Raw genomic sequence first — 25,194 nt, 5'->3', positions numbered from 1 at the left:
GAAACCCTACTCCTGCAAATGAAAATATACAAGTAGAATGTAGAGGGTGCTATTAATAGAGTTAAAAGCAATATTGTAGCTTATTGCTGCTCACAAAAAAAAGCTTTTAACTAATGAACAATTTTGCAACTATTAGCTCAATCTGTCTCAAATTGAATTTCAGGGCAAATTGGGGTTTATGGTTTTCTTGCATGCCAAAGGTAAAAGCAAGTAATAAATGATAAATATAACATCAAGTCATTCAAGGCAACTAACCATTTAGGAATTATAACGATATACAACATATATTCATCACAGTGTAAAGAAAATCAAAAAATTTTTTTTTGGGGGGGGGGGGACAGTTTTCAGAAAAATAAATTGGCTTGTCATTTCAGTGTGTCAAATAAACAATACAGTAGGACTGGTGCATGTCACAAAATTGACTCCACTATAATCTAGACAAAGTCTCATAAAATTTAACTGACTTCATCAGTACACCAGTCAAGGACTATGAGTAATAAACTATTAGCCATCAGTTCTATTTATATGTTGATATTGGTGGTTTATTTAATGGTTACTATAAAGTACATATATCCCCAAAGAGACCATTAAACATAAGTTATTGCTGTCACTTAAACTATCAAATTTTAAAGATGCCCCTTTACAAAGAGTGCAAAGCATTGAACCAAAGAAATATGCAGTTGTAATGAAAGCAATGTTTTCACACATTTGTTCTGGAATCTGACCAATTAAAACATGAAATGTGTCAAGCAACACTTATCAATGTACTTTACATACATTGTACAGGTGGCATATCAGATCCATATAAAACACAACACAGGTGTTGTAATAACGTATGACCTTATGACATGTTAAGATGGGTTTGAATGAATACAGGCAGTGTCCTCACTAGGGATTAAAATGTTTAATAATTATGAGACAATTACCTGTTCAAGTGAAACTCAAGACAGAAATGAATTATTTTGTTTCCTTATAGTGGAAACAATGTACTCAAGACAGAAATGAATTATTTTGTTCCCTTATAGTGGAAAGAATGTACTCAAGACAGAAATGAATTATTTTGTTTCCTTATAGTGGAAACAATGTACTCAAGACAGAAATGAATTATTTTGTTCCCTTATAGTGGAAACAATGTACTCAAGACAGAAATGAATTATTTTGTTCCCTTATAGTGGAAACAATGTACTCAAGACAGAAATGAATTATTTTGTTCCCTTATAGAGGAAACAATGTACTCAAATGTTTATTATGTTTGAACTATATTCTAGACTTTTAAATTGTCACAAAATATTAAACTATGAGGCAAATATTTCATGTGTCATGTCTGGTGAAATCACTAAATAGTGTATTTTGATTTGGACAATATATTTATTATATACCACAGTGATAAGCATGTACAGCATTAAATTTTGTCTGTATGATGATTTGATACAATAGCTACTGTGACTTAAAAATCTCATATGAAATTTTCAAAGTTTTATAAACAATTCACCTTGTGATCGTTTGTGTCTGATAAAATGAAAGTGGTTTGCAGTACAAAATGACAATCCTATTCAATGATTCAACAGTGCAATTATAATTATGAAAACAAGTATCTTTCTCATAGTTCATCCAAAAATGAAGACCTTTTGAATGCTATAAAACCAGATTCCAAACTTACATGTATATAATAATCAACCATATAAAGAAATGTTCATGATTCATCTTGGTGAGGATCACCATACGAACACACGCATACAAAGCTGATATTTAATGTGAGTGGTGGTGTTGTGGGTTACTAGGCATCAGTACATACCTTTATCATTTGACCTAACCAAGGAAATAACCACAGCTTCTTTTTCTCTTCCTTGAAATCCATCAACACTTTTAATCTCTAGATTTGGATACTTATTAGACAATCTGAGACGCAATAAATCCACCTACATTAAAAAAGAGTTACACTTTTACATCAGTACAAGGCTTAACATATTACTGCAATATTAAACTGTGAAACTGACATACATCAGTGAACCATCCTTTTTGATGTTCATACCATGTTTCAATAAATTTGCCTTAAACATGAATAAAGGATAATGACATGTTGATTTCTGTTTATGGGCACAATAATTTCCACCTGTCAAAAGTCAATGAAATAAAAAACAAACTGATGTGATTATCATATACCATTATTTTTGGTATTTGTATCAACTTTGAAACAAAATTGGTGAAAGTCTATCTGAAAAATAGGTAAAAAACACAAAAATAAATGAAATGGATGCCAGTCGGCTATTTGACTCAAATCATGAAACAAAATAATGTGCATCATTATCCCAACATTGGTGATGTCAAAGTTTGAATGAGAAATGGTTGATGAACTGTTGGCCATCAAAAATGGCCATCAGTTGGTCAAAACTCTAAGACAACTATGAGATGCCTATGTACCAACTATGAACAAATCAGTCCAGGCATGTCCAAAGAATGCATGGGCGGATGAGCCGAATGATCAATGAGCATAGACGAGCCAAAGCACAGAGACTGAATTTAAAACAAAAGGGAAGAGATTTATTTTCACACATTAAAATAATTGACACATACAAGACTGTAACCAAGTTTCTCCAGTCCATCGCTACAAGTGGCTCGCTGGGTGCTAGAGACAGAATGCTAACAAGGATATAGATTCAAATCTATAAGCACCTCATAATTACACACTTACAATCTAATCAGAAAATGCCAAAGTTCAGAATGTACAGTCAGAATAATTTGACAATATAAGTCTGTCATTACTTCTACATGTACCAGTATTTACCTGTAGGTTATATGGTGCGATAACAGCTATATCTGATGCTTGTATACCTGCATCTATCAAAGAGTCTACATGTACTTGTACCAAATCAGCCTCTCCTAAAATAAACAAGTAAATCTCAGAATAATATTACACAAAATTGGCAAGACATGTATTTGTGAATCTCAGTAAGACATTTTATTTGAAAATAACATTTTTTACTAATGATTTTAGAGGAAAACTTAGTCATCCGCTAGTTTTCAAGACAAAAGAGACCAATGATTCCAAACCATTTTCCCAAATAGCATTGCGATGATCCTTGCAAGCAGATAGAAAGTTACTCTTTTCAACAAATGGGTGAGCAGCCAAACACAATAGATAGAACAAGTATGCACTCAGGGACACTAACACTATTACCGGGTATATCATACTTCAGTTATACTTTTACCATGCGATGCCACCCACATTTTGAATTTAGTCATTAGTAAATTTAGTAAATAATAAGTATGAGAATGACATGTGTTGTACAATGAATAAAGCAACAACTGCATATTTGGTATGCAATTGTAGTCAGAATCTTTGTACTATTGAGGTCTTTCAGAGATTGTCTACAAATAACAAATATGGGGATACTGAGTAATCAAAGTATGTTTATAATGGCAAAATGTTATCTTGTTACTTAATAGCATATTCCTATTAAATACATAGCCATAGTACATGATATTTGAAGTACCGATATTCCTATTAAATACATAGCCATAGTACATGATATTTGAAGTACCGATATTCCTATTAAATACATAGCCATAGTACATGATATTTGAAGTACCGATATTCCTATTAAATACATAGCCATAGTACATGATATTTGAAGTACCGATATTCCTATTAAATACATAGCCATAGTACATGATATTTGAAATACCGATATTCCTATTAAATACATAGCCATAGTACATGATATTTGAAATACCGATATTCCTATTAAATACATAGCCATAGTACATGATATTTGAAGTACCGATATTCCTATTAAATACATAGCCATAGTACATGATATTTGAAGTACCGATATTCCTATTAAATACATAGCCATAGTACATGATATTTGAAGTACCGATATTCCTATTAAATACATAGCCATAGTACATGATATTTGAAGTACCGATATTCCTATTAAATACATAGCCATAGTACATGATATTTGAAATACCGATATTCCTATTAAATACATAGCCATAGTACATGATATTTGAAATACCGATATTCCTATTAAATACATAGCCATAGTACATGATATTTGAAGTACCGATATTCCTATTAAATACATAGCCATAGTACATGATATTTGAAGTACCGATATTCCTATTAAATACATAGCCATAGTACATGATATTTGAAGTACCCATATTCCTATTAAATACATAGCCATAGTACATGATATTTGAAATACCGATATTCCTATTAAATACATAGCCATAGTACATGATATTTGAAGTACTGATATTGTAGAGGTCTCACAGACCTCATAAAAAAACATATACATTATTCTCTGTATAGCTTAGGCTTACAATATGACAGAGGTCTATGGTCAAAATTAATCATATTTTAATGGTCAACTATGCAATTTAGGCGAGGGTTCTCCGAACCCGCCTATTCACATAGTTCATACCCACCATAGACTCCGGTCAGTCAAAATGACTATTTTGAACTGTAGGCATTAATCAGCGATTCTGCCAGTGACGGAGAGATAGAATCCAGGTCAGGGGAAGCCCCATGACTTCAAGATTCTTTTACCCCTTACGTCACGAACCCACGTGACCGAGGCCACCTGGCAGCGCCACAGGTAGCCGTCCTTCACTCTGGTTCCTTTCTCTCCGCCTCGAGGACTTAGACCAATGCGACGGAAAGAGTGGGGAGGTTGGGGGGACCCAGAGTCTATGGTGGGTATGAACTATGTGAATAGGCGGGTTCGGAGAACCCTCGCCTAAATTCACTACGTTCAATTACCCACCATAGACTCCGGTCAGTCAAAATGACTATTTTGAACTGTAGGCAGAGTCAGACACCGATAGGTGGTGGGTTTTTCCGAGCAAACAGAAAAAAAAGGAGAATGATGAAAGACTTTTCCCCAGTCTGGGATGAAAACAAACCCAAAAACCTAAGTTAAGAAGGGTGGTGTCTTACCTTGCCTGTGCTGTCCCTGAAGCAAGAAGCCAATGCTGCTGTGGTGACAGGGTTCGGTGTGCCCGAGAAAGCTAGACTCAAGCCGAATTCGGGGGTGATAAGCTTGAAGTAGGACTGAAACAGTTCGCATGAGGGCGTAGGTCGACAGAAGCGAAACCTGGGAGCTTCCAGGAAGTGCTAGTGGAACAGACAATCTGCCCGCAAAAATGCCGAGACTGACTTATCGCCTATGCGCAGAGGCGCCTGCGGTCGTTCGGGCTGGGTCAGCAAACAAGGCCTGACCCGCTACGACGGGGCCTAACCTGAAGAGACCCTGCTCAATAGATTGGGTGTCTCTTAAGTAGTAGTTGATGAAGACGTTCTGTGTTCTCCAGAAGCCTGCCCTCAGAATGTGTTTGAGGGGGGCCACCTGACGCTAGTGCTAGTGAGTTAGCAATCGCACGGACCTCATGTTCTCGTACTTGGTGTCTCTGCAAGGTCTGTGTTGAGGAGGATATTGTATTATAGACCTCCAGTACAGTCGCAGTAATCCACCTGGAGATGGAAGTCAGGGAAGCCGGCTTATCCTGTTTGCCAGGGCCGTAACACAAAAATATGTGTTTGGTTCCCCGTCTGGAAAACCTGGTACGGTTCTCGCGGCAACTCAGCGCTCGGACCGGGCAGAGAAGCAATTCTTCCTGATCCTCCGGGCCGACAATATTTGCCAGCCGGGGGATGACGATCGGGTGAGAATCGTGTCCTGGGATTTGGTTCTAGGCGAGAAACCCGATTTGTGTCTTTAGCACAACTTGATTGTCCATAACGGCGGTACATCATCCGAGAAGGACAATGCCTCCAGCTCTGGCCGACGCCTACTTGAGGCGAGGACCAGTAGGAAGACTATTTTCCACGTCAAAAATTTGAGTGGTGCTTGATCAGAGGCTCAAAAGGCGGTCTGCTTAGAGTGGACAACACAGCCGACAAGTCCCAGTTGGGCGGTTCCCTTGTATGGGGTCTCAGCGTCTGGAAAGCAGTAAATAGTCTCCTAATAGTAGGACAATCGGGTAGCCTTGTTCCCGTATGGTGGGGCACAAGGCCGACCTGTAGCCAACGATCGCTGCATGGGACAAACCCACCTCGTCAAACAGGTGGACGAAGGAGCCTGCTACCTGGCCAATAGAGGGATGGTATCGATCAATCTCCCTTCCGCTACACTAACCAGTGTATGCTCGCAGCCTAGAAATGTAGGCTGCATTGGTGGAATCCCTGTTCACCCTGGCCAGGACGTTGGCAGCCCACTCAGATAAAGCTTTCATATGGGCGGGTCTAATGAGAGCCTCTATGCGGGTAAGTGATACCCGCTGGGCTCGTGGTAGTGCGCCGTCTGGTTGGGACGGCATGTCCGGTAAGTCCGGAAGCACTGCTGGTGTTTCGACTATCGTTTCCGACAGAAGTGGAAACTAGGCCCTGTTTAGCCAATTGGGTGCGTCCAATGATAATATGCAGGTGTGCACCTGTCAAAGTCTTCTCCGGTGCCCGGTGGACTAACGGGGAGGAAAAGCGTACACAACTAAGTGGGTCCGCGGGGTAGCAAAGCGACCCTGGCCCAGGCTCTTTGAGTCAGCAGGAGTGTTACGTACGTTGGAAGCTTGGTGTTCCGGGGTGCGGCAAACAGTCTAACCTTGGACCGTCCACAGTCGAAACAGCCTGGAGGCTACCCACTGGGGTATCAGCCACTTCGTGTTCTGGAGACGGAGTCGCCCTGAAAGGGCGTCGCCAGACTGTTCTTCACCCCTGGAAGGTGGTGTGCGGTTAGCTCCACATTGTATTCCAGGCACCAAAGGAGGATTTTGATCCGCTAGAACTGACAACGATGGGGAATGCGTCCCCCCTCCTTCTTGAAGGAGACCACCGCTGCGTTGTCTGTGCGGAGCAGGACTCTGTGGTCTCGAACTACGGGTAGAAAGCGTGGCAGTGCTAAGTACACTGCTCACAGTTCGAGCCGGTTGATATGGTGGTCCTGAAACTATGCGAGAGCCATATCCTTGGGCTTGTTCGTCCAATAGATGCGCTCCCCAACCCTGGGGGAGGCATCTGTTACCAGAGTCATACCTGCGGCGAGCGGGTCCAAGGAGGCCCCTCTGCCCGAGGTTAGCCAGAGACAACCACCAGGGCAGGGCTTCCTTCACTTGACCCGAGATCGAAACCCGCCTATCTAGTTCCCATAGGAGAGCTCGGCGTTATAACAAACGTTATACCGGGCGGCTGCGTAGTGCGGCCTGGGGAACGACCCTTCGAACCGAGGTCATCATTCCGATGATCCGCATTAGTTCACGGAGGGACACTGAGGGAACGCTGACTAGGCCTTCGGCTAGGCCACTTAGCGCTAAGCAATACGCTTGAAATAGCTAAGCCAAGCTTACCTCTATGTCAAAACTCCATGCCCAGGGACACAAACTGCGCGTTGGCTCGAGGTGGGACTTGTCAATTTACTAACGAGCCCAACTGGTGAAGTAAATCCTGTGTTAGCCTGATGCGTTTGGCTATTACCCTTGCCCGGGTTGTTGGTAACCAGTAGTCTGGGTACGGATTGAGGTGTACCGACATCTGGTAAAGCAGCAGCACTACCTGTTTCATCACTCTGGTGAACACGTAGGGCGCTGCGCCTAACCCAAACGGGGGGGGGGGGGGGCACCAAAATTCGAATACTTGGCCCAGCTGGGTGATTCAAAGGAGATGGCAACTCGCTAGGAGCATCGGTGCGTGCAGGTAGGCCCCACTTAAGTCTAGCGGGGCTAGCCAGTCAAAACGGTGGATGGAGAGAAGAACCCTGAATGGTGTCTCCATGTGGAACCGATCGAGGGGCACGTACTGATTCAGTCTGTCTAGGTCCAAAACTGGACGCCTGCCACTTGTAGATTTGGTACTACGAACGGCTGATGTACCCTGTGTATGGCGTCTTTCCCCAGCAAACTGCTACTTCCTGTCTGATTGCTTCCGCCTTGCGGGAGTCCCCTGGCAGTGCCCAACAGGGGAGACACTGACGGGGGGAAATGGAGATTTCAGCGGTATGCCTTAAACGGATGTCACCACCTGGAAAGGTCCAGGTATCGGTCACCCGCCGTCTCCAAACCGGACTACACCGGTGCAATCTGTGTACGACAGGGATGTGTGGCCATGTGTTCGGCAGTTGCGAGGAGGGGTGCTCCCTTCCACCATGAGGTGAGTTCCCCAAGGCCTGAAGTAGTCACTAAGCTGTGACCTGGCCACTCACCGACACCGAACACGTGCCTGTCCCCCCCCCCCCCCCGGTTGCAGAGGTGAGCGTCAAACATGTTTCCCCTGCTGCCGGGTAGACGTCCGCCCAGAGAGCGTCTAAGGCCGCGTCTCGTAGCACAGTAGTGGCCCCTGGCCAAGCGAGCCAGGCAACACTAGGGGGTGTCGCACGTAGATGTGCGGTGGCCCACCAGTAAAAATGTCGCCTGGTCTAGGAGGCTGGTGCGTTTTGCCTCCAAGGTCACCAGAGTGCTGGGCACGCATAATAATGAGCACAAGCAACTCTGCCCTCAGGACTGGATGGGTCGTTCTCATTTGGCAAAGACACCCATGGAACGCGACTATCCCCCTTTGCCCGGTTTGCCAAATTCGTAGTACCGGGGTCTGGGGAAGGAGCCTTGGAATCCGGTTGGGGGCGTTTTGGTCTCATCCCACGCTATGGAGTCTGATCCCAAAACACACCGACCGGGTAGCGTTTGGTCCAGTGGGAAGTGTTGCCTAACGTTATCCCCACCCGGGGGCCTTAAGCATTACATTCTCCGCGGCTGACCAACGCTGCCCACCAACACCGTTTGCATGCTCTGTGCCCCACTCCGCACTCAGACGGACAGGGAGAGACGTGCCGACGGGGTTGCTTTGGATCCCGACGCCCGTGATCCCATAAGCATTGAAGCAACCTTAGGTGGTCGCTTTAGGATCAAGGGTGGGGGTATATACATCGTATCACTGGGATCGATGATACTCCGCCTCACCCCAAAAGCGTGGCTCACCGAGTCATACAGATGCAAGGCTCTGAGGGACCGCCTGGAGTACCGGCTGTATCCGACGCGAGCGAACTGCGTCTCACTTTAAATATGTGAGAGGGAGCGTGTTCGACTGCGTCTCATGACAGGGTCGATTCCCTCTGGGGACGCCCGTGGGTCGGTAAGAAAGAAGTCAAAACCCACAGCGGGGACCGGACATAAGGATAAATTCGTTACCGTTGACAAACCCTAGCTGGCTGAAAGTGGGGGGGTCAACGTGTGCCCTGCCCTGAAAGCCCTGCCCCGAGATCGGAGACTTGGCTGCCAGCACCCCGTTGGCATTCAGTGCCCGAGGATCCAGAGAAGGACCGGTGCAATTAGCCTGAGCCTCGGCCACCCCCCAAAATAGTGGTAGAGCCGTGACTGGGAACGGGGGTTCCCGGAAGAGACGTGTTTGAATGCAAACATGCTTTCGTGTCTCTTCCTGCTTGCCCACCGAGGGGACACAGTGGAGACAGCTCGCTCTGACTGCGTCTGATCTACCCGGCCTGCCAGGGACGCAATTGCCCCGACAGTCCTTCGACCAAAGCCCTCAACTCGGAGGCAAACCCGGTGCCGTGCGAGGAAGGGTCCACAAAGAGCCTCGCTGCAGCCGGTAAAATCGGGTAAAACACCGCCTGAAAAAACAGACTGTGAGGATGCCCTCCGATCAGTGGGGGAGACCGAGAAAAATATTGGTACCTCCACCGTCGGGCCTCTTACTCGACGTCCCGGTACATGAAGTACCGGTAGCGAAGCGTGAGGACTTTCCACTCATGCAAAACACGCAACTCACTTTAACCGATTTGTTTACTGGACGCGCGACCTTGCTGTGACGCGGTCAGTGTCAGCGATTTTGATGGCTCTGAAAGAAAATCTCAGGCCTGAGAACTCCAGTGAAAAAAACACGCTTTCACGCAAAAAACCCCGAAACCCACACGTAGCCACGACAAAGTATCTCGGATGCGGGTTCTATGCTGGTAAATTCTGAATAAACCACTGTACGGTCGGCTCGAAAGACGAGGAGACCGGAAGAAAAAGGCAGCAAGCCTTGGAACTGTCATTACATCGATATATTGCTAAATACATTAAAAATAAAAGACGACATGCATGAGGGAAACGAATTACAGTTGTAAAAGGTGCCGCCATGAAATCAACATGTGACTACGTAGTGGTGCCAGATTTTGATTTCTTTGCTGTGAAAAATACTACACACAAAGGGGAAAACGACACGAGGGTATAAAAAAGACAAGGAAAACTTATCCTACCAGCTACCATGTCGGATGCCGAGCTATAAATCCGGACAGGAAAAAAAAGCAGGCGATCCAGCAGAGCTCGCTAGATTTTATCTCCACTCGAGGCGGAGAGAAATTAAGAGTGAAGGACAGCTACCTGTGGCGCTGCCAGGTGGCCTCGGTCACGTGGGTTCGTGACGTAAGGGGTAAAAGAATCTTGAGGTCATGGGGCTTCCCCTGACCTGGATTCTATCTCTCCGTCACCGGCAGAATCGCTGATTAATGCCTACAGTTCAAAATAGTCATTTTGACTGACCAGAGTCTATGGTGGGTAATTGAACGTAGTGAATAAAGGCAATCTTTGGCTTATGTTTACTTATATTAAAGATGTGCTTCTAATAAAGTAAATACAGTATTCTAGGATAATTGTGCATGAAGACTTATTCATGATTTATTCTGAATATATTTGTTACCTTCATTCCCTTTTGACATCTCATCTGGTATTTGTAATTCATGGAGATCACATCCAGTTGTATCAATTAACACTAATGCCGTACATGTATCTTTTGTTTCCTCTATGTTGGGCAGATCTCTATATTTAAGGATATTGAATACATGTCATTTTAAGATCACATCCAGCCATATCAATTAACAGAACAGAATGAGCAAGATTATTGATGGATTCGAAAATGAAAAACGTATGAAATACATGCTTTTGAAAGATACAACAACACTCTTGAAATAGCAGCACTGACCAGTTCTACTGGTATGCTACCAAATGTATGCTTTTCTTGTAATTTTATGATCATCGCTAATAATAACCTATTTTCTGCTTTGTGCAAGATCCCACAAGACTGTTAAATTGGCCTAGCAACCAGTTGCTACTTGCTTGATACATGTTAAGCTTTGATTCAAAATGGCGCTAAATCGTTGAGTGTGCCTAGTGTCGTGCGTTAAATTTTCGAGTGATTTCTTGTATTTTTTTCTCGTTTTGGAGGACGACTTTCTTCATACATTCAACGTTTCATTGTCAAACTAGAAATAGAATATTCTTCTTGCAATCACTAAAGCTGTGCGTGACTATTATAGTAGTCTGAGATGATTTGGAACTCAAAGAAGACCATGATTTGTTACGCCACAATCCTAAAAATGACATTGCAGCAAAACTTAACAAACTTAGTTCTTAACGATGATTTTTGTGTTCTCATCTGACGATTTTTTCTTGGTTTCCAATACCTTCATACATTGGAATGCCCCAACACATGTTAAAACAGACCTTGATGTGAAAACAAATCGGTTGCGCCAATAAACAAGCTTGAAAATCCTTGCCGTGACTTCATCAACGTTTTCTTGGAGTTTATGTTTTTCACAAGTCATTGAAAATGACACAGTCCCTGTTAAATTTTTCTCTTTGTGCTCGTCATATTAAAGCGGAGGGGTTGTCGCGAGTCCCAAGTGGCAAATACAACAGATTGTTTATTTACATAAAATTCGAACATGTGTTGCGTGACGACCCCTCCGGTTTAAGACATAGCAAAGTGGAAGTGAAAGTAAAACAAATTGAGGTGCATGTCTATGTTATTGCACTTGCTAAAACTGTTTAAAGTAGGTTTGAGAAAATGCAAGTCTGAAGATGGGAATGAGGCACTAAAATTACATTACCATACATCTCATGAATATGAATGCTTGTTTCCATGGTGCCCTACAATAAATCTTTACATGGGGCATACAATGTTAACATATATGTAATGACCGAATTTGAGATTCTGGGATAGGGAATACAGCAATTGCAACTCTTTGTAATTGTATTGTTAGTTCTAGACTAAAGTGGCTAATATATCCCTTTGTACAAGACAAGCGCCCTCTTGCGTTGAACATTATGGTGAAGGCAGTGTCCTCAAATTTGCAGTTTTAATAAATATCAGTTCAAAATAATGCGTTGAATACAATTTAACATTTGTCATGCCTCTAATTTAAATTGAATGAAACAAACTGACATGTATGATGTATGTACCAAATCTGAATGAAAATGGTACATAAATCTTGGAAATATAGTAGTACCAGTAATATAATATAATAGAAAGTATAGTAGTAATCCCAAAATGTCAGATGGCTGTCAATCGGCCATCCTTGATCCGATTTTGAAACAAATTGTCATGGACATGTATCCTAACATGTATAAGTATGTGCCAAATTTGAATGAAAACTGACAAAGCATGTCCAAAATACAACATTTACAAAAAACAATGATGGATGCCAGTTGGCCTTTTTGATTCGAATCGCAAAACCACTGCATATGCGTATGTCGCACATAAAGTACTAGGCATAAGCAAAGCATGAACGAAATTGATCTAAAGGATTCTGAAATACGACTCCGGACGGACGAACGGGCGGACAGACGCACAGACGGTTGGTGGGCATGTATCCTAACATGTATAATCTATGTGTGAAATTAGACAACTCTGAGATGATTTTGAAATTATATTCATTTACACTAGTGATATCAAATTTCCTGTATATCTTTAAAAATGATTTATAATTTAACAATAAATTCATAAAATAATGGATTGTACTCTGTCATTTTATAACAACTACTTTTAAGTTCTAGCAATCCAAAATTGTTTGAAACCATGAATCAAAAATCACACATCAATGCATTACCACGGAAATGACTGTAATTGGTGACAGTCTAATTAACTGCTGTTTGTAATAAAGGAAGGTAGTCAAAGGCAAGCCGTGGTGAACAAACCAAACCATGCAAAACGTTGGCAATTAAGCCACGGAAGCTGAACAGGAAACTGAAACGACTGAACAGGAAGCTACCAGCATGAAAAAGATCATCTCCTTCAAGGATTCACAAAATAATGAGTTGTTATAATTCAATAACTGACAAAAACAGTCACATTGCAGTGGGTGGCATGCTTTTTTGTGCTGATCATATACAATTGTGAAACTGGTAAAATAATGTATCAGCCAAAGTAAAACATGTGTTAAAATAATAGGCATCGATAGAGTACAATATTTACATAGTAACATCGGCTCCTCAAGAAACTCATAACTTTTGCTAATCTACATCATTTTTAACTAAAATTGTCACTGATATGAAATGCATTGACTGCGATAGTAAAAGGAATGTATGTTTATGCCAGGGAGGCTTAGAATTATGTGCAAAATGCGAAGCAAAACAGTTCCCGTGAATGAGTAACCGACTGGAGAACAAAGCCAAGATGGCTGACAAAGGTATTGAAGAAAGGCTTGACATTCTTTGTCACAAGGTAGATAAGTTATCTTCATTGCCATCAACTATAATAGAGCTGAAGGAATCCATGAATTTTTGAAATGCATTCTTTGAAAATTACAAAAACGCATTGAAGACGGAAAATAAAGAATTACGTGAGATATTAGTGACAACGGAGACCTGTTTAGACAAATTAGAAAAAGTCATGAAAACTATAAATAAGTACTCCTGCCGTAACAACTTGGAAATACATGGTGTACCAGTGTTAGAAGATGAAGACACCAATAATATTGTCTTAAAAATTGCAGAACCAACAGGTATTTCTGTTTCGAATACAGATATCGTAATTGTCACAGGTTTGAAACGAGGACAAAATGTCCACGCACTAATTGTAAGATTTACAAGACATCGTGTCCAAAATAATTTATATAAAATAAAGAAAAATTTACATAACAAGACTACGTCAGATGTCAACATACCATCACACCATCGCATTTACATTAACAAACAACTCACTGAACAGAATAAGAGATTATTTCACGATACAAAATGGAAATTCATAAGGACCCAAAATGGCCAAATATTTGCGAGAAAAGACCAAGAAGCTCCCATGATAAAAGTACTTACACACCAAGATGTTCAACGCATTATATAAAGTCCATAGATATAACAATATGAATTCACTAGATACCGAAAACTCAACAATAAATTATAACAGTCAAGTTTATAGTGTGGAGCAGTTCACCACAGGTATACAATCTTATTTTACATTTAATTTAAAAAAAACACCCGTTTTCCAGTATTCATTTTAATATCCAATCTATAAGTAACAAGCAGCCTCTCGGCTGAGATAGCTCCGCTGTTAGCAATGCACATTTCGATTAAAGAAGAAGATATCATTAGAAAATGAACAATATGTATAGTATCAAAGCAATGGGACTTGCTTTTCCAACAAGCATTCAAAAATATCATTTTTCACCATAAATGATTGTGGTTTTTAACAAGTCGAAAATATCACTTTTTATCAAAAAATGACAAAAATATTCACCAAAATTAGAAAATTGAAGATATCATTACAAAATGAACAAATCTGAAAAAGGTACACATGTAGTACCTATATAGGTAATATCAAAGCAATTGGACTTGCGCTTTTTAACAAGAAGTCGAAAATATCACTTTTTACCAAAAATAACAAAAGTATTCACCAAAATTAAAGAATTAAAGATATCATTACAAAATGAACAAATCTGAGAGAGGTCCACATGTATTACCTACCGGTATATACGTAATATCAAAGCAATTGGACTTGCGCTTTTTAACAAGAAGTCGAAAATATCACTTTTTACCAAAAATGACAAAAATATTCACCAAAATTAGAGAATTGAAGATATCATCATGAAATGAACAAATCTGAGAGAAGTCTACCCAAGGTACATATACACCAGGTATCAAAACATTCAGGCTTGTCGTTTTCAAGAAGTCGAAAAAATAAAACATTGACACGGACGACAAACGCCGGACGACGACGGACAATCACTCATATGATAAGCTCCGCTCGACAAAGTCGACAGCGGAGCTAAAAACTGGGATGACCTGGTCAGTTTTCTTAACATCATTCCACACCAATTTTAGCACTTACTGAAACATGGTTATGTAACAATACAGACCAATCATTATTCAACATTGCATCATACAGTTTTATCACTTCCAATGGAGAACAATCTCAGGAGACGGGGCTGGTTTTATATTCATGAATCATTGTCTTTCTCACATATCTCTCACATTCAAATTCCCCACTGCGAGGCCATTTTTAGAGATACTATCATTAACAAAAAGAAACTCAGTATTGGTGTTGTTTACAGGAAACTAACCACACCCATCCAGGAATTTCTGGATGGTATGGATGAGAGTCTTAATTATTTTGCTTCAAAAAATAAAAAAAATGTTAACTTGAATACCAACTCAGTGACTACATATTTGTCTCTACTAAATAGTTATAATTTTATCCAAAGCATTGAGTAAGAGTAACTGACACCACTTCCACAACCATCAATCACGTGATTTTCTAGAGTGTGTCAGTATTCACACGGATATCAGCAACCATTATTCAACCTTCACCATGATCAAAAGCGTAAGTCACCCTACTACAAATGCAAATTTTCATCCTATAATAAAATTATAGGTTTATGTAACATTTCCTGGGACCTAGGTTACAACAATACTGACACCGATGACGCATATAATACGTTTATTGATTTATTTCTCAATTTTGCTACTGAGCATGTGCCTGTAATCAAAGTCAGTAACAAGGACAGCAAAATCCATAAACCATGGCTATCAAAGGGTTGTTTAATATCAGCCAAAACTAAACAGAAATTATATTATAGCATAAAAAAAGTCGCCAAACAATACTGATATTACCGGGTAGATATTAACTATAAACAAGTCATTGTCAATGACACGTCCCCGTTCCGTTCATATTTGAGTGACATATACATTCAAAGCAGATCATGACCGAAATGCACCTGTATATGTACAACACATTGTACTAAATCTGAACAAAATCCATCCATGCATGACTGAGATCCGGTTCCGTAATTGTGAAAATACGTGATTTTGATGCATTTTCTGCCTTAAAATGGCCATCATTCAGCTATTGTTAAGTGGTCATGAAACAAATGCACATATCTATTTGTGTCATGATGTACAATGTACCATGTGTGTGTGAAGTTTGAACTTGATCAATCCAGACATGTCTCGGATACGGATCCAGAACTGAATTCTTTAAAACAAAACGGCCGCCAGTCGGCCATTTCGAACTTGATCCGAAAAAAAAATGACGTGCATCAAGGTCCTATTATGTTTAATGTATGTACCAAATTTGAACAAAATCCGTCCACGCATAACTGAGATCCAGGTCCGGAATGGTTAAAATGTGCGATTTCAATGCATTTTCGGCCTTAAAGCGGCCCCCATTTGGCTATCGTTAATGAGATCATGAAAGAAATGCACATACATATTTGTGACATGATGTACCTTGTGTGTGTGAAGTTTGAACTCGATCAATCCAGGCATGTCTCAGATACGGATCCAGAACTGAATTCTTTAAAACAAAATGGCCGCCAGTCGGCCATTTCGAACTTGATCCGAAAAAAAAAATGACGTGCATCAAGGTCCTATTATGTTTAATGTATGTACCAAATTTGAACAAAATCCGTCCATGCATAACTGAGATCCAGGTCCGGAATGGTGAAAATGTGCGATTTCAATGCATTTTCGGCCTTAAAGCGACCGCCATTTAGCTATCGTTAATGAGATCATGAAACAAATGCACATACATATTTGTGACATGATGTACCTTGTGTGTGTGAAGTTCGAACTCGATCAATCCAGGCATGTCTCAGATACGGATCCAGAACTGAATTCTTTAAAACAAAATGGCCACCAGTCGGCCATTTCAAACCCGATCCCAAAAAAAAATGACGTGCATCAAGGTCCTATTATGTTTAATGTATGTACCAAATTTGAACAAAATCCGTCCATGTATAACTGAGATCCAGGTCCGGAATGGTGAAAATGTGCGATTTCAATGCATTTTCGGCCTTAAAGCGGCCGCCATTTGGCTATCGTTAATGAGATCATGAAACAAATGCACATACATATTTGTGACATGATGTACCTTGTGTGTGTGAAGTTTGAACTTGATCAATCCAGGCATGTCTCAGATACGGATCCAGAACTGAATTCTTTAAAACAAAATGGCCGCCAGTCGGCCATTTCAAACCCGATCCAAAAAAAAAATGACGTGCATCAAGGTCCTATTATGTTTAATGTATGTACCAAATTTGAACAAAATCCGTCCATGCATAACTGAGATGCGGGTCCGGAATGGTGAAAAAATGCGATTTTGATGCATTTTCGGCCTTAAAATGGCCGCTATTTGGCTATCGTTAATCAGATCATGAAAAAAATGCATGTGCATATGTCCCATATAATGTGTGATGTATGAGTGAAGTTTGAACTTAATCGGTCCATGCATGTTCGAGATACAGGTGATCACGGATGCACGGACGCACACAGGGCAAAACATAAGTCCCCGTTTTCGGACTACGTCCGAACGGGGACTAAAAATATCGGAATCTTTACACCAAGTTACTTAAGGCTGCTAAAAGGGGTTATCATTATCACAAGTTCTTATCTGCACAGGGTAATACCGGTAATAGCAAAAGATGGAAGGTGGTAAACGAAGTGTTAAGCAATAGGTCTAATGCATCATCCACAGACAAACTAAATGACGACCCCTTCTTGGCAATATTTTATCAAATAGTTATGATATTGCTGAAAAATTTAACAATTTTTTTGTTAATTTAGCATCCAAAATTAACACATCTAACAATTTCAATATATATCTTCATGACAATTACCCAGACTCAACACTCATCATGACATATGACAAGCTTTAACTAAACTCCGGTGCTCTAATCATAAGTTACACATTGAGACTGGTAGATATTATGGAACTCCAGTGGAAAATAGAACCTGCCAAATATGTATAGATGCTGTTGAAGATGAAACTCATTTTCTGGTAGTTTGTCCAGCATTTAACAATATTATTCAAAAAAAAACGCTTTTTGATCGAATTAACCCCATTGAACCACAATTCGAGTTCCTTTCACCTATCAGTCAACTTACATATATTTTTTCTCAGGATAACCATGAAATCATCCAAATTCTTGCAAGATTTGTATACACAGCTTTTCAAATTAGATATAATTTGTTAGTGTGAGTTCTCCAATAGATGAGTTGTATATGTGTGTGTATATGTGTGTATATATATATATATATATATATATATATATATATATATATATATATATATAATACTTTATTTTATTGAGGCGATTAAAGTCACGCCTGTAACTTTCGCATTGTAACCTGTTCCCCCAGGTTAGTGGGGTATATTTTTTTAAAGAAATGGAAATAAAATAATAAATAAATAAATATATGAAAAAAATCAATCTTTTAGACCCCAGCAAATCCATGGGCTATGATAAAATACATCCCAGGTTGGTAATTGATGCAGCCAACATTATTTCTCATCCACTTGAACTGTTCCCTATCTCAAGGCAAGTTTCCCGCAGCTCTAAAATTGCTAAAGTCACTCCTATTTATAACAAGTCATTGTTAATGACACAGTCCCCGTCCAAAATGTTGTGATCTGACATATCAATTTGATGCTGATGAAGTCATTAAGATTAGATTGAAACCATTAATAGGAGATGGATTAGTAAAAAATTATGATTTAGTGCTTTTACACGAGAATTGGACATTGGGCAGTCATATTGAATCAAATTACAAAAATAATGTTCATGTTGATGTAACTATTGGTATACTGTCTTTGTACAAAATTTAAACAGAAATCTTCATTGCATTCATGGAAAAGTGAAAAACAAAAGGGCCACTAGTCAGCCATATTCGTTTGAATCACAGAAAAAATATGACATGCAACTATAACCCAATATGTATAATCATCATACCAACTTTGATCCAAATTGGCTCAGTCATCTCTGAGAAACTGCTGCGGACAGTCGGCCATTTTTGCTCCGATCATAAAGTAACTTGACGCGTATGTGTAAGACATTATGTATTGTCTTCATGTAAAGTTTGAATGAAATCCGTCAATGGGTCCCCAAGATATAGCACCGGATGTATGTACAGATGGACGGAACGAATCCAAATTAATAGTCCCCGTTTTTGGAGAAAGCTTAGAAAGAACTCCCGTGTGTTGAGAGTATTGAAGACACATTAAAAATTAATTCAAAATTACTTGTACATGAGATATTGATGGAAAAGCTGAAAACTAATGTAAATCAGGTAACTATATGAACAGAACAGAACAAAAAAATTATGAATTATTATGCTAATTAACCAGGTGTCTGCATAATCCTAGAAGATCTATGTAGCAAGTCTCATTGAAATATGATGATTACTACTTGATATATCAAAAGCTGAAAATTAATTAATTATGTAAATTAGGTAATTAATATGTACTCATATTACCCTAAAAACTATCAGGTCTGTGCAGTGTCCTATGACATCTATGTACCAAGTGTCATTGAAATGTGATGATTACTACTTGAAATATCAAAAGCTGAAAATTAATTAATTATGCAAATTAGCTAATTAATATATACTGATATTACCCTAAAAACGATCAGGTCTGTGCAGTGTCCTATGACATCTATGTACCAAGTTTTATTGAAATGTGATGATTAGTACTTGAGATATCAGTGGAAAAGCCGAAAATTGATTAATCATTATGCAAATTAGGTAATTAATATTGCACAGATCTTCACCCAAAACTAATCAAATCTGCGCATTAGTTTGGAGCATCTGTGTGCCAAGTTTCATCAAAATCCAATGAGTGGTTCTTTAGATATCAGTGGAACAGTCATGGAACAGCTAAAAATCAGCTAATTATCATGCAAATTAGGTAATTAATATGCATGGATTTTTACCAAAACCTAATCAAATCTGCGCATTGGCCCAGAGCATCTATGCACCAAGTTTCATCAAAAACTGATGTATGGTTCTTGAGATATCAGTGGAACAGACGAACACACATACACATACACACACACACACACACACACACACACACACACACACACACACACACACACACACACACACACACACATATACATACTAACTGCAAAGACTCCCTTTTTGTGCTTCGCACACGGGAGTCAAAAAGGACTCTTCTAAGGTTCCCACGGACTTTCTGGTAGGTATGATTAGGTAAACAAACAGGTTCATAAAGGAGGCACATTCATCACTAAAGGACAGTGCTCCTATCTCTGAGCGCCGCCTACCTGACGCTAGAGCCAAAAGAAAAAACTGTTTACATAGTGACATACTTCGTGTCTGCCTTATCCATAGGCTCGAGGGGGGGTCTTAACGCTGTAGACCAACGAGAAGTCCCAGTCAAGAGGATTAGCTAGCCCCTTGGCGCGTGGCCCCTTCGAGCGGAAAGACTAAAACAGTTGTATCATAATGGACTCGAAGCCACTTTCAGTCCAGCATATTCTAAAAAAACTGGGAATAAAACTGACCGATGTCCAAGAATTTTCCTTGATCAAAAGATATAGGAAACAATCAGCTACCTTGCTAATAGAGGGACTGAGATGATCAATCTCCCTTTCGTCACACCAATCAATGTACGGCCTCCATCTGGATTCGTACAAACGTCTAATGCCGTCCAACTGTGCCAAAGCGAACTTGGACAAGTCTGCAGAAAAGACTAGTGCTTGCACATGTTATTATACAGTCTCCCTGCGTAATATGGAAAAGTGTCCAGGGATCGGAAACTCTCGTGCGCCAAGCTGGAATGTGCTGCATAAGGCGCGATCCCACGGGAAGGAGTGAACAGGGGTTCAGAGCTAATGCTTCCTGAACTCCAGCCTCCAGTATGGGAGGAAAAAGAGGGGGAGACTGAGCCCAAGGACTCCGGGGAGGGAGACCCGAAGTCGTACCACCGTCCATGTCCAGGCAGCAGGCGAAACCTTCAAAGAGACTTTGCGGCCCCCTGGTCCCCAGAAGTGTCAGAACGCCCACCACCAATGCCACGTTTCTTGGGCTTTCTCTGATGCTTGGCCAACAGGGACGATTGCTTCAATTGGATACGCTGATCTTCTGCAACCGCTGAACCATTCACCGCATCCACTAACCGGCCACCACATAGCCGGTCATGCCCCAAAGGCCTTCTCCGCAGGCGATCAAACTTGTCAAACTTAACAAATATTTATCAAAAAAAAAAAGAAACTTGTCCCCCGCTGGAGTAGGATAGGCACACAGATCCAGAACTGCCTCACGCTCAGCCGAAAAAGCTCCTGCCAAGAGGGCAGTATGGACTTGCAAGATATCGCACATAGCGACTCTCTGCGGCCCCAGGAACTGGCCCATCTTACTCAAGGATCGAGGTTCGTTGCTGAGCACTCACACGATCAGAACTTAGAAAGGTGAGCTGATGCTCTAACGGTAAAGAAACCCATTCTATAGGCTCTGGTGCCAAGCTGTCCAAGCCATCACCCCGTGCCGATTCAACCTCGGGACTTGGTGTCAATGTCAGCGTCCCAGACTAAAAACTAACCTTGGTAATATCCGGTGGGGAAGCTAACTCCACGTTGGGAGAATTTAGATCCACTGCCGGTGTTCCACACCTCAACTGTAAACTGTCCTGACGGATTTGTCTCAATCGTCGACCCTGCTATCTCGAGCGGGGAGTCAGATCGTGACAACTCTCCCACACTCTCGGATGTTGACCGGAGGCGAGCCTCGTGGTGACTACCAAGCGTAGGGAAAGATTTCTCACTCATAGAATCAGACATACCAGCATTAGCGGCAGTAAGGGATTTTCCCTTCTTTTTGCGAACATTACCAGCTTGCCTTAGCTTTCCACCCTGCCTCGCAATCGAGCCACATTTTAGGGTCCATAAATCGCAAAGCCCCTCTAAACAGAACCCAGAGTCCCTGACACAAGCAAGACAACCGAGACAACACATATGAGGGTTCCAATCGAGCATCCGCTTTATAAAGCAGGATGATCATGTCTTACTTCCCATCTGTGGTGGGACATACTTCGTCTTTTTTTGTGACTTAGGCATAATAGCGTCTGCAAAAATTACAAACATGAAACAAGTCATTGAAAATGACACAGCCCCCATTAAATTTTTGAAAGTTCTCTTTGTGCTCGTCATATTAAAGCGAAGGGGTTGTCACAAGCGTGTCCTTGAAACTTGAGTTCCAAATGGCGTATACAACAGATTGTTTATTTACATCAAAACATGTGTTCCGTGTAGTAGTAATATGGCCAAAAATAAAAACAACCGTTATTCGGCCATCTTTGATCTGATTATGAAACACACTGATATGTATGATGTATGTGCCAAATACAAATGAAAATGGTACATAAATTGTGGAAATATAGTAGTAAGGCCAAAAAGTCAGATGGCTGTCAATTGGCCATCCTTGACCAGATTTTGAAACATATTGTCATGGACATGCATCCTAACATGTATAAAGTACATGTATGTGCCAAATTTGAATGAAAACTGACAGAACACGTCCAAGATACCTCATAGAAAAAAAACAAGATGCCTGCCAGTCTACCATCTTTGATCCAATTGCAAAATAAATTGTCATGGACATGTATCCTAACATGTATATTCTATGTACCAAGTTTGAATGACAACTGACAAAGCATATCCAAAATACAACATTTTCAAAAAACAAGATGGCTGCCAGTCGGCCATTTTGAATCGAATCGCTAAGCCACTGCATGTGCATATGTCCCACATAAGGTACTAGGCACATACAAAGAATGAACGGAATCGGTCCACAGGACTCTGGACTGATTGACGCAGGGACGGACAGACACACAGACGGACAGACACAGGAATTCACAGGCGGTTGGGACATGTATCCTAACATGTATGATCTATGTACTAAATTTGAATGGAAACTGACAAAGCATGTCCAAAATACAACATTTTCAAAAAACAAGATGGCTGCCAGTCGCCATCTTTGATCCAATTGTGAAATAAATCGTCATGGACATGTATTCTGACATGTATAATCTATGTACCAAGTTTGAATGAAAACTGACAATGCATGTCCAAAATACAACATTTTCAAAAAACAAGATAGCTGCCAGTCAGCCATTTTGAATCGAATCAATAAAATAACTGCATGTGTATATGTCTCACATAAAGTACTAGACATATGCAAAGAATGAACAAAATCGGTCTAAGGGATTCTGAGATATGACTCCAGACGAACGCACAGATGAAAGGACGGACAGAGACCGAATTATAAGTTCCCGTTTTCGGACTTCGTCTGAATGAGGACTAAAAACGTGTAAATTCACCGCGCCAGAAATCGGAATTCGGTGAAAATAAACTGAGCCGATGATTCAACTACAAACAGGTAAAAAGGGGGCCCCTAATAATGGAAAGCCTTTACTGTAATGGAGTTGATCACCACACTAGAAACTTTAGATAATCTCAGTCAGTAACTGTAACCTGCCTCTTGTCATGCTTGTAGTAGCGGAGCATAAAAATATAGCTGCCGCTGTAAGCAGAAACAAAAGAGAATGTTGGATCAAGCTTCTTACACGTGATCACCCCGCAAGGTGACCCCTTAGAAGAGGCCTTTTTTTCTATAGGGAATGCTACCTTAATGTGTTTTTTGTGAACAGGGTATATTCCTTAATAGTTTCCAATCGGGGCTGTAATCTGTAGGTAAGCCTAGGAGTAATAAATGGAATTTATTATTCCATAGAATTTCTAGTAGGTGATGTAGTAAACTGTTAATCTTGACACTTTAACTGCTGAATTCCAAAACAGTGGGCATCACAGTTTCACAGTGGTGTAAGGCTAACAAACTCACAATAAGCACTGAAATAACTAATTACATGTTTCCTAAAACAGCAAACACAAAAATAGCACTAGAGGGCACTTTCAAAATAGAAAATTCCCAGATAGAGGGTGTTGCTATAGTGACATATCTTGGTTTGACAATTGACTGCACTCTAAATTGAAAAAAAAAACATTAAAACAATAAGCCCCAAAATTGGTGTTATAGCCCGTATTCATCAGTCGTAACAGAATCAGCTGTCGATAGGCATAAATCTAGTCAAGCCTACAGATTTTAAAGATACATACCAGTAACTCCAAAATCACATTAAGCCAGAAATTTCCATAATACAGAAGATTGCCACCAAGTATCAATATTCAGAAAGATATATTGGGCATTAAACATTATTATTTAGAGGGGTGGGTATTATGCCCCCCCCCCCCATATATAAAAAAATGAAATCATCTATATAAAATTGATTCCTGTACCCAAGACTCACAAAAAAGTGCAGTATAATTTGTAAGAAATGTCATCACATTAGTTTGAAAGCCCTATCACCCCTATGGATATTGGCAACTTATAAACCAAGCAGACTACCCAAAGCAGACAACACATTGTAGTTAGAGTACCTATGAGTTGTTGTTTTGTAATTTGGTCTTTTTTTGGTTATTTTTTCAATCAAATAAAATATTATGTATGTGTATAAATGGCAAAAGGTGAGTTACTGCAAAAGCTGGGTTACAGTGAAACAAACAAGGTTGCAATTTATCCCAAATCCCTGTGACAAAATTTAGGAAATTTCTCTGGACAAAGTGGTTCTTAAAAACTGCATTTTTGCACTTTGTAAAAGTAATAAATTTATTAATATTATAATACTTTTTGATAAGAAATCTGACATATTTTATCAAATTTGTAAGGTAATGGAAGAAGTTATTTAAGTAATATACCACAGTAAATGTGGGTGCCTTATGGATTGATACATAAGCTTGTTATGGTGTGAAACATCAAGTGTTTCTTTTCAAAATAAGCGTTTCTTACTTCAATAGATGAGAAGCCACAGACTCATGGGCTTGCAACTTATCATCATAGAGACGTTGAGATGACCATTTCATGATATCTGCATTCATCCTGTACTGTATTGTTAACATTCTTACCACACCATCTCCGTATAAGTCAATAATTCTCTCCATCAAACTCACAGATAATCCATCCTTAGAAGCTCTAAAAACAATCCAAATATTTATTCCAGGAAAGCAAAATTTATGAGTTGAAAGTGAGGTAATTTATGCAATACTGTAGCTATTAATTTCCCGAATTGTA

The 25,194-nt window shown here is 40.2% G+C and overlaps 1 protein-coding gene across 1 annotated transcript in view; it reads right to left on the bottom strand.

The window, feature by feature from the left end:
• Positions 1–25,194, bottom strand: part of LOC102807847 (DNA-binding protein SMUBP-2-like) — a 158,540-nt gene that overhangs the window by 3,032 nt on the left and 130,314 nt on the right. The window contains exons 10-13 of the mRNA XM_085500959.1: positions 24,913–25,095; positions 10,694–10,812; positions 2,786–2,880; positions 1,796–1,919 (exon numbers count right to left, since the gene is read on the bottom strand). Coding sequence (XP_085357085.1) covers positions 1,796–1,919; positions 2,786–2,880; positions 10,694–10,812; positions 24,913–25,095 — 521 coding nt within the window. The remainder of the gene's footprint in view (positions 1–1,795; positions 1,920–2,785; positions 2,881–10,693; positions 10,813–24,912; positions 25,096–25,194) is intronic.

This window comes from Saccoglossus kowalevskii, chromosome 7 (genome assembly GCF_978046115.1).
Source record: "Saccoglossus kowalevskii chromosome 7, keSacKowa6.1, whole genome shotgun sequence".
Taxonomy (NCBI): domain Eukaryota; kingdom Metazoa; phylum Hemichordata; class Enteropneusta; family Harrimaniidae; genus Saccoglossus; species Saccoglossus kowalevskii.
This window is presented reverse-complemented; position numbering and strand designations above follow the sequence as displayed.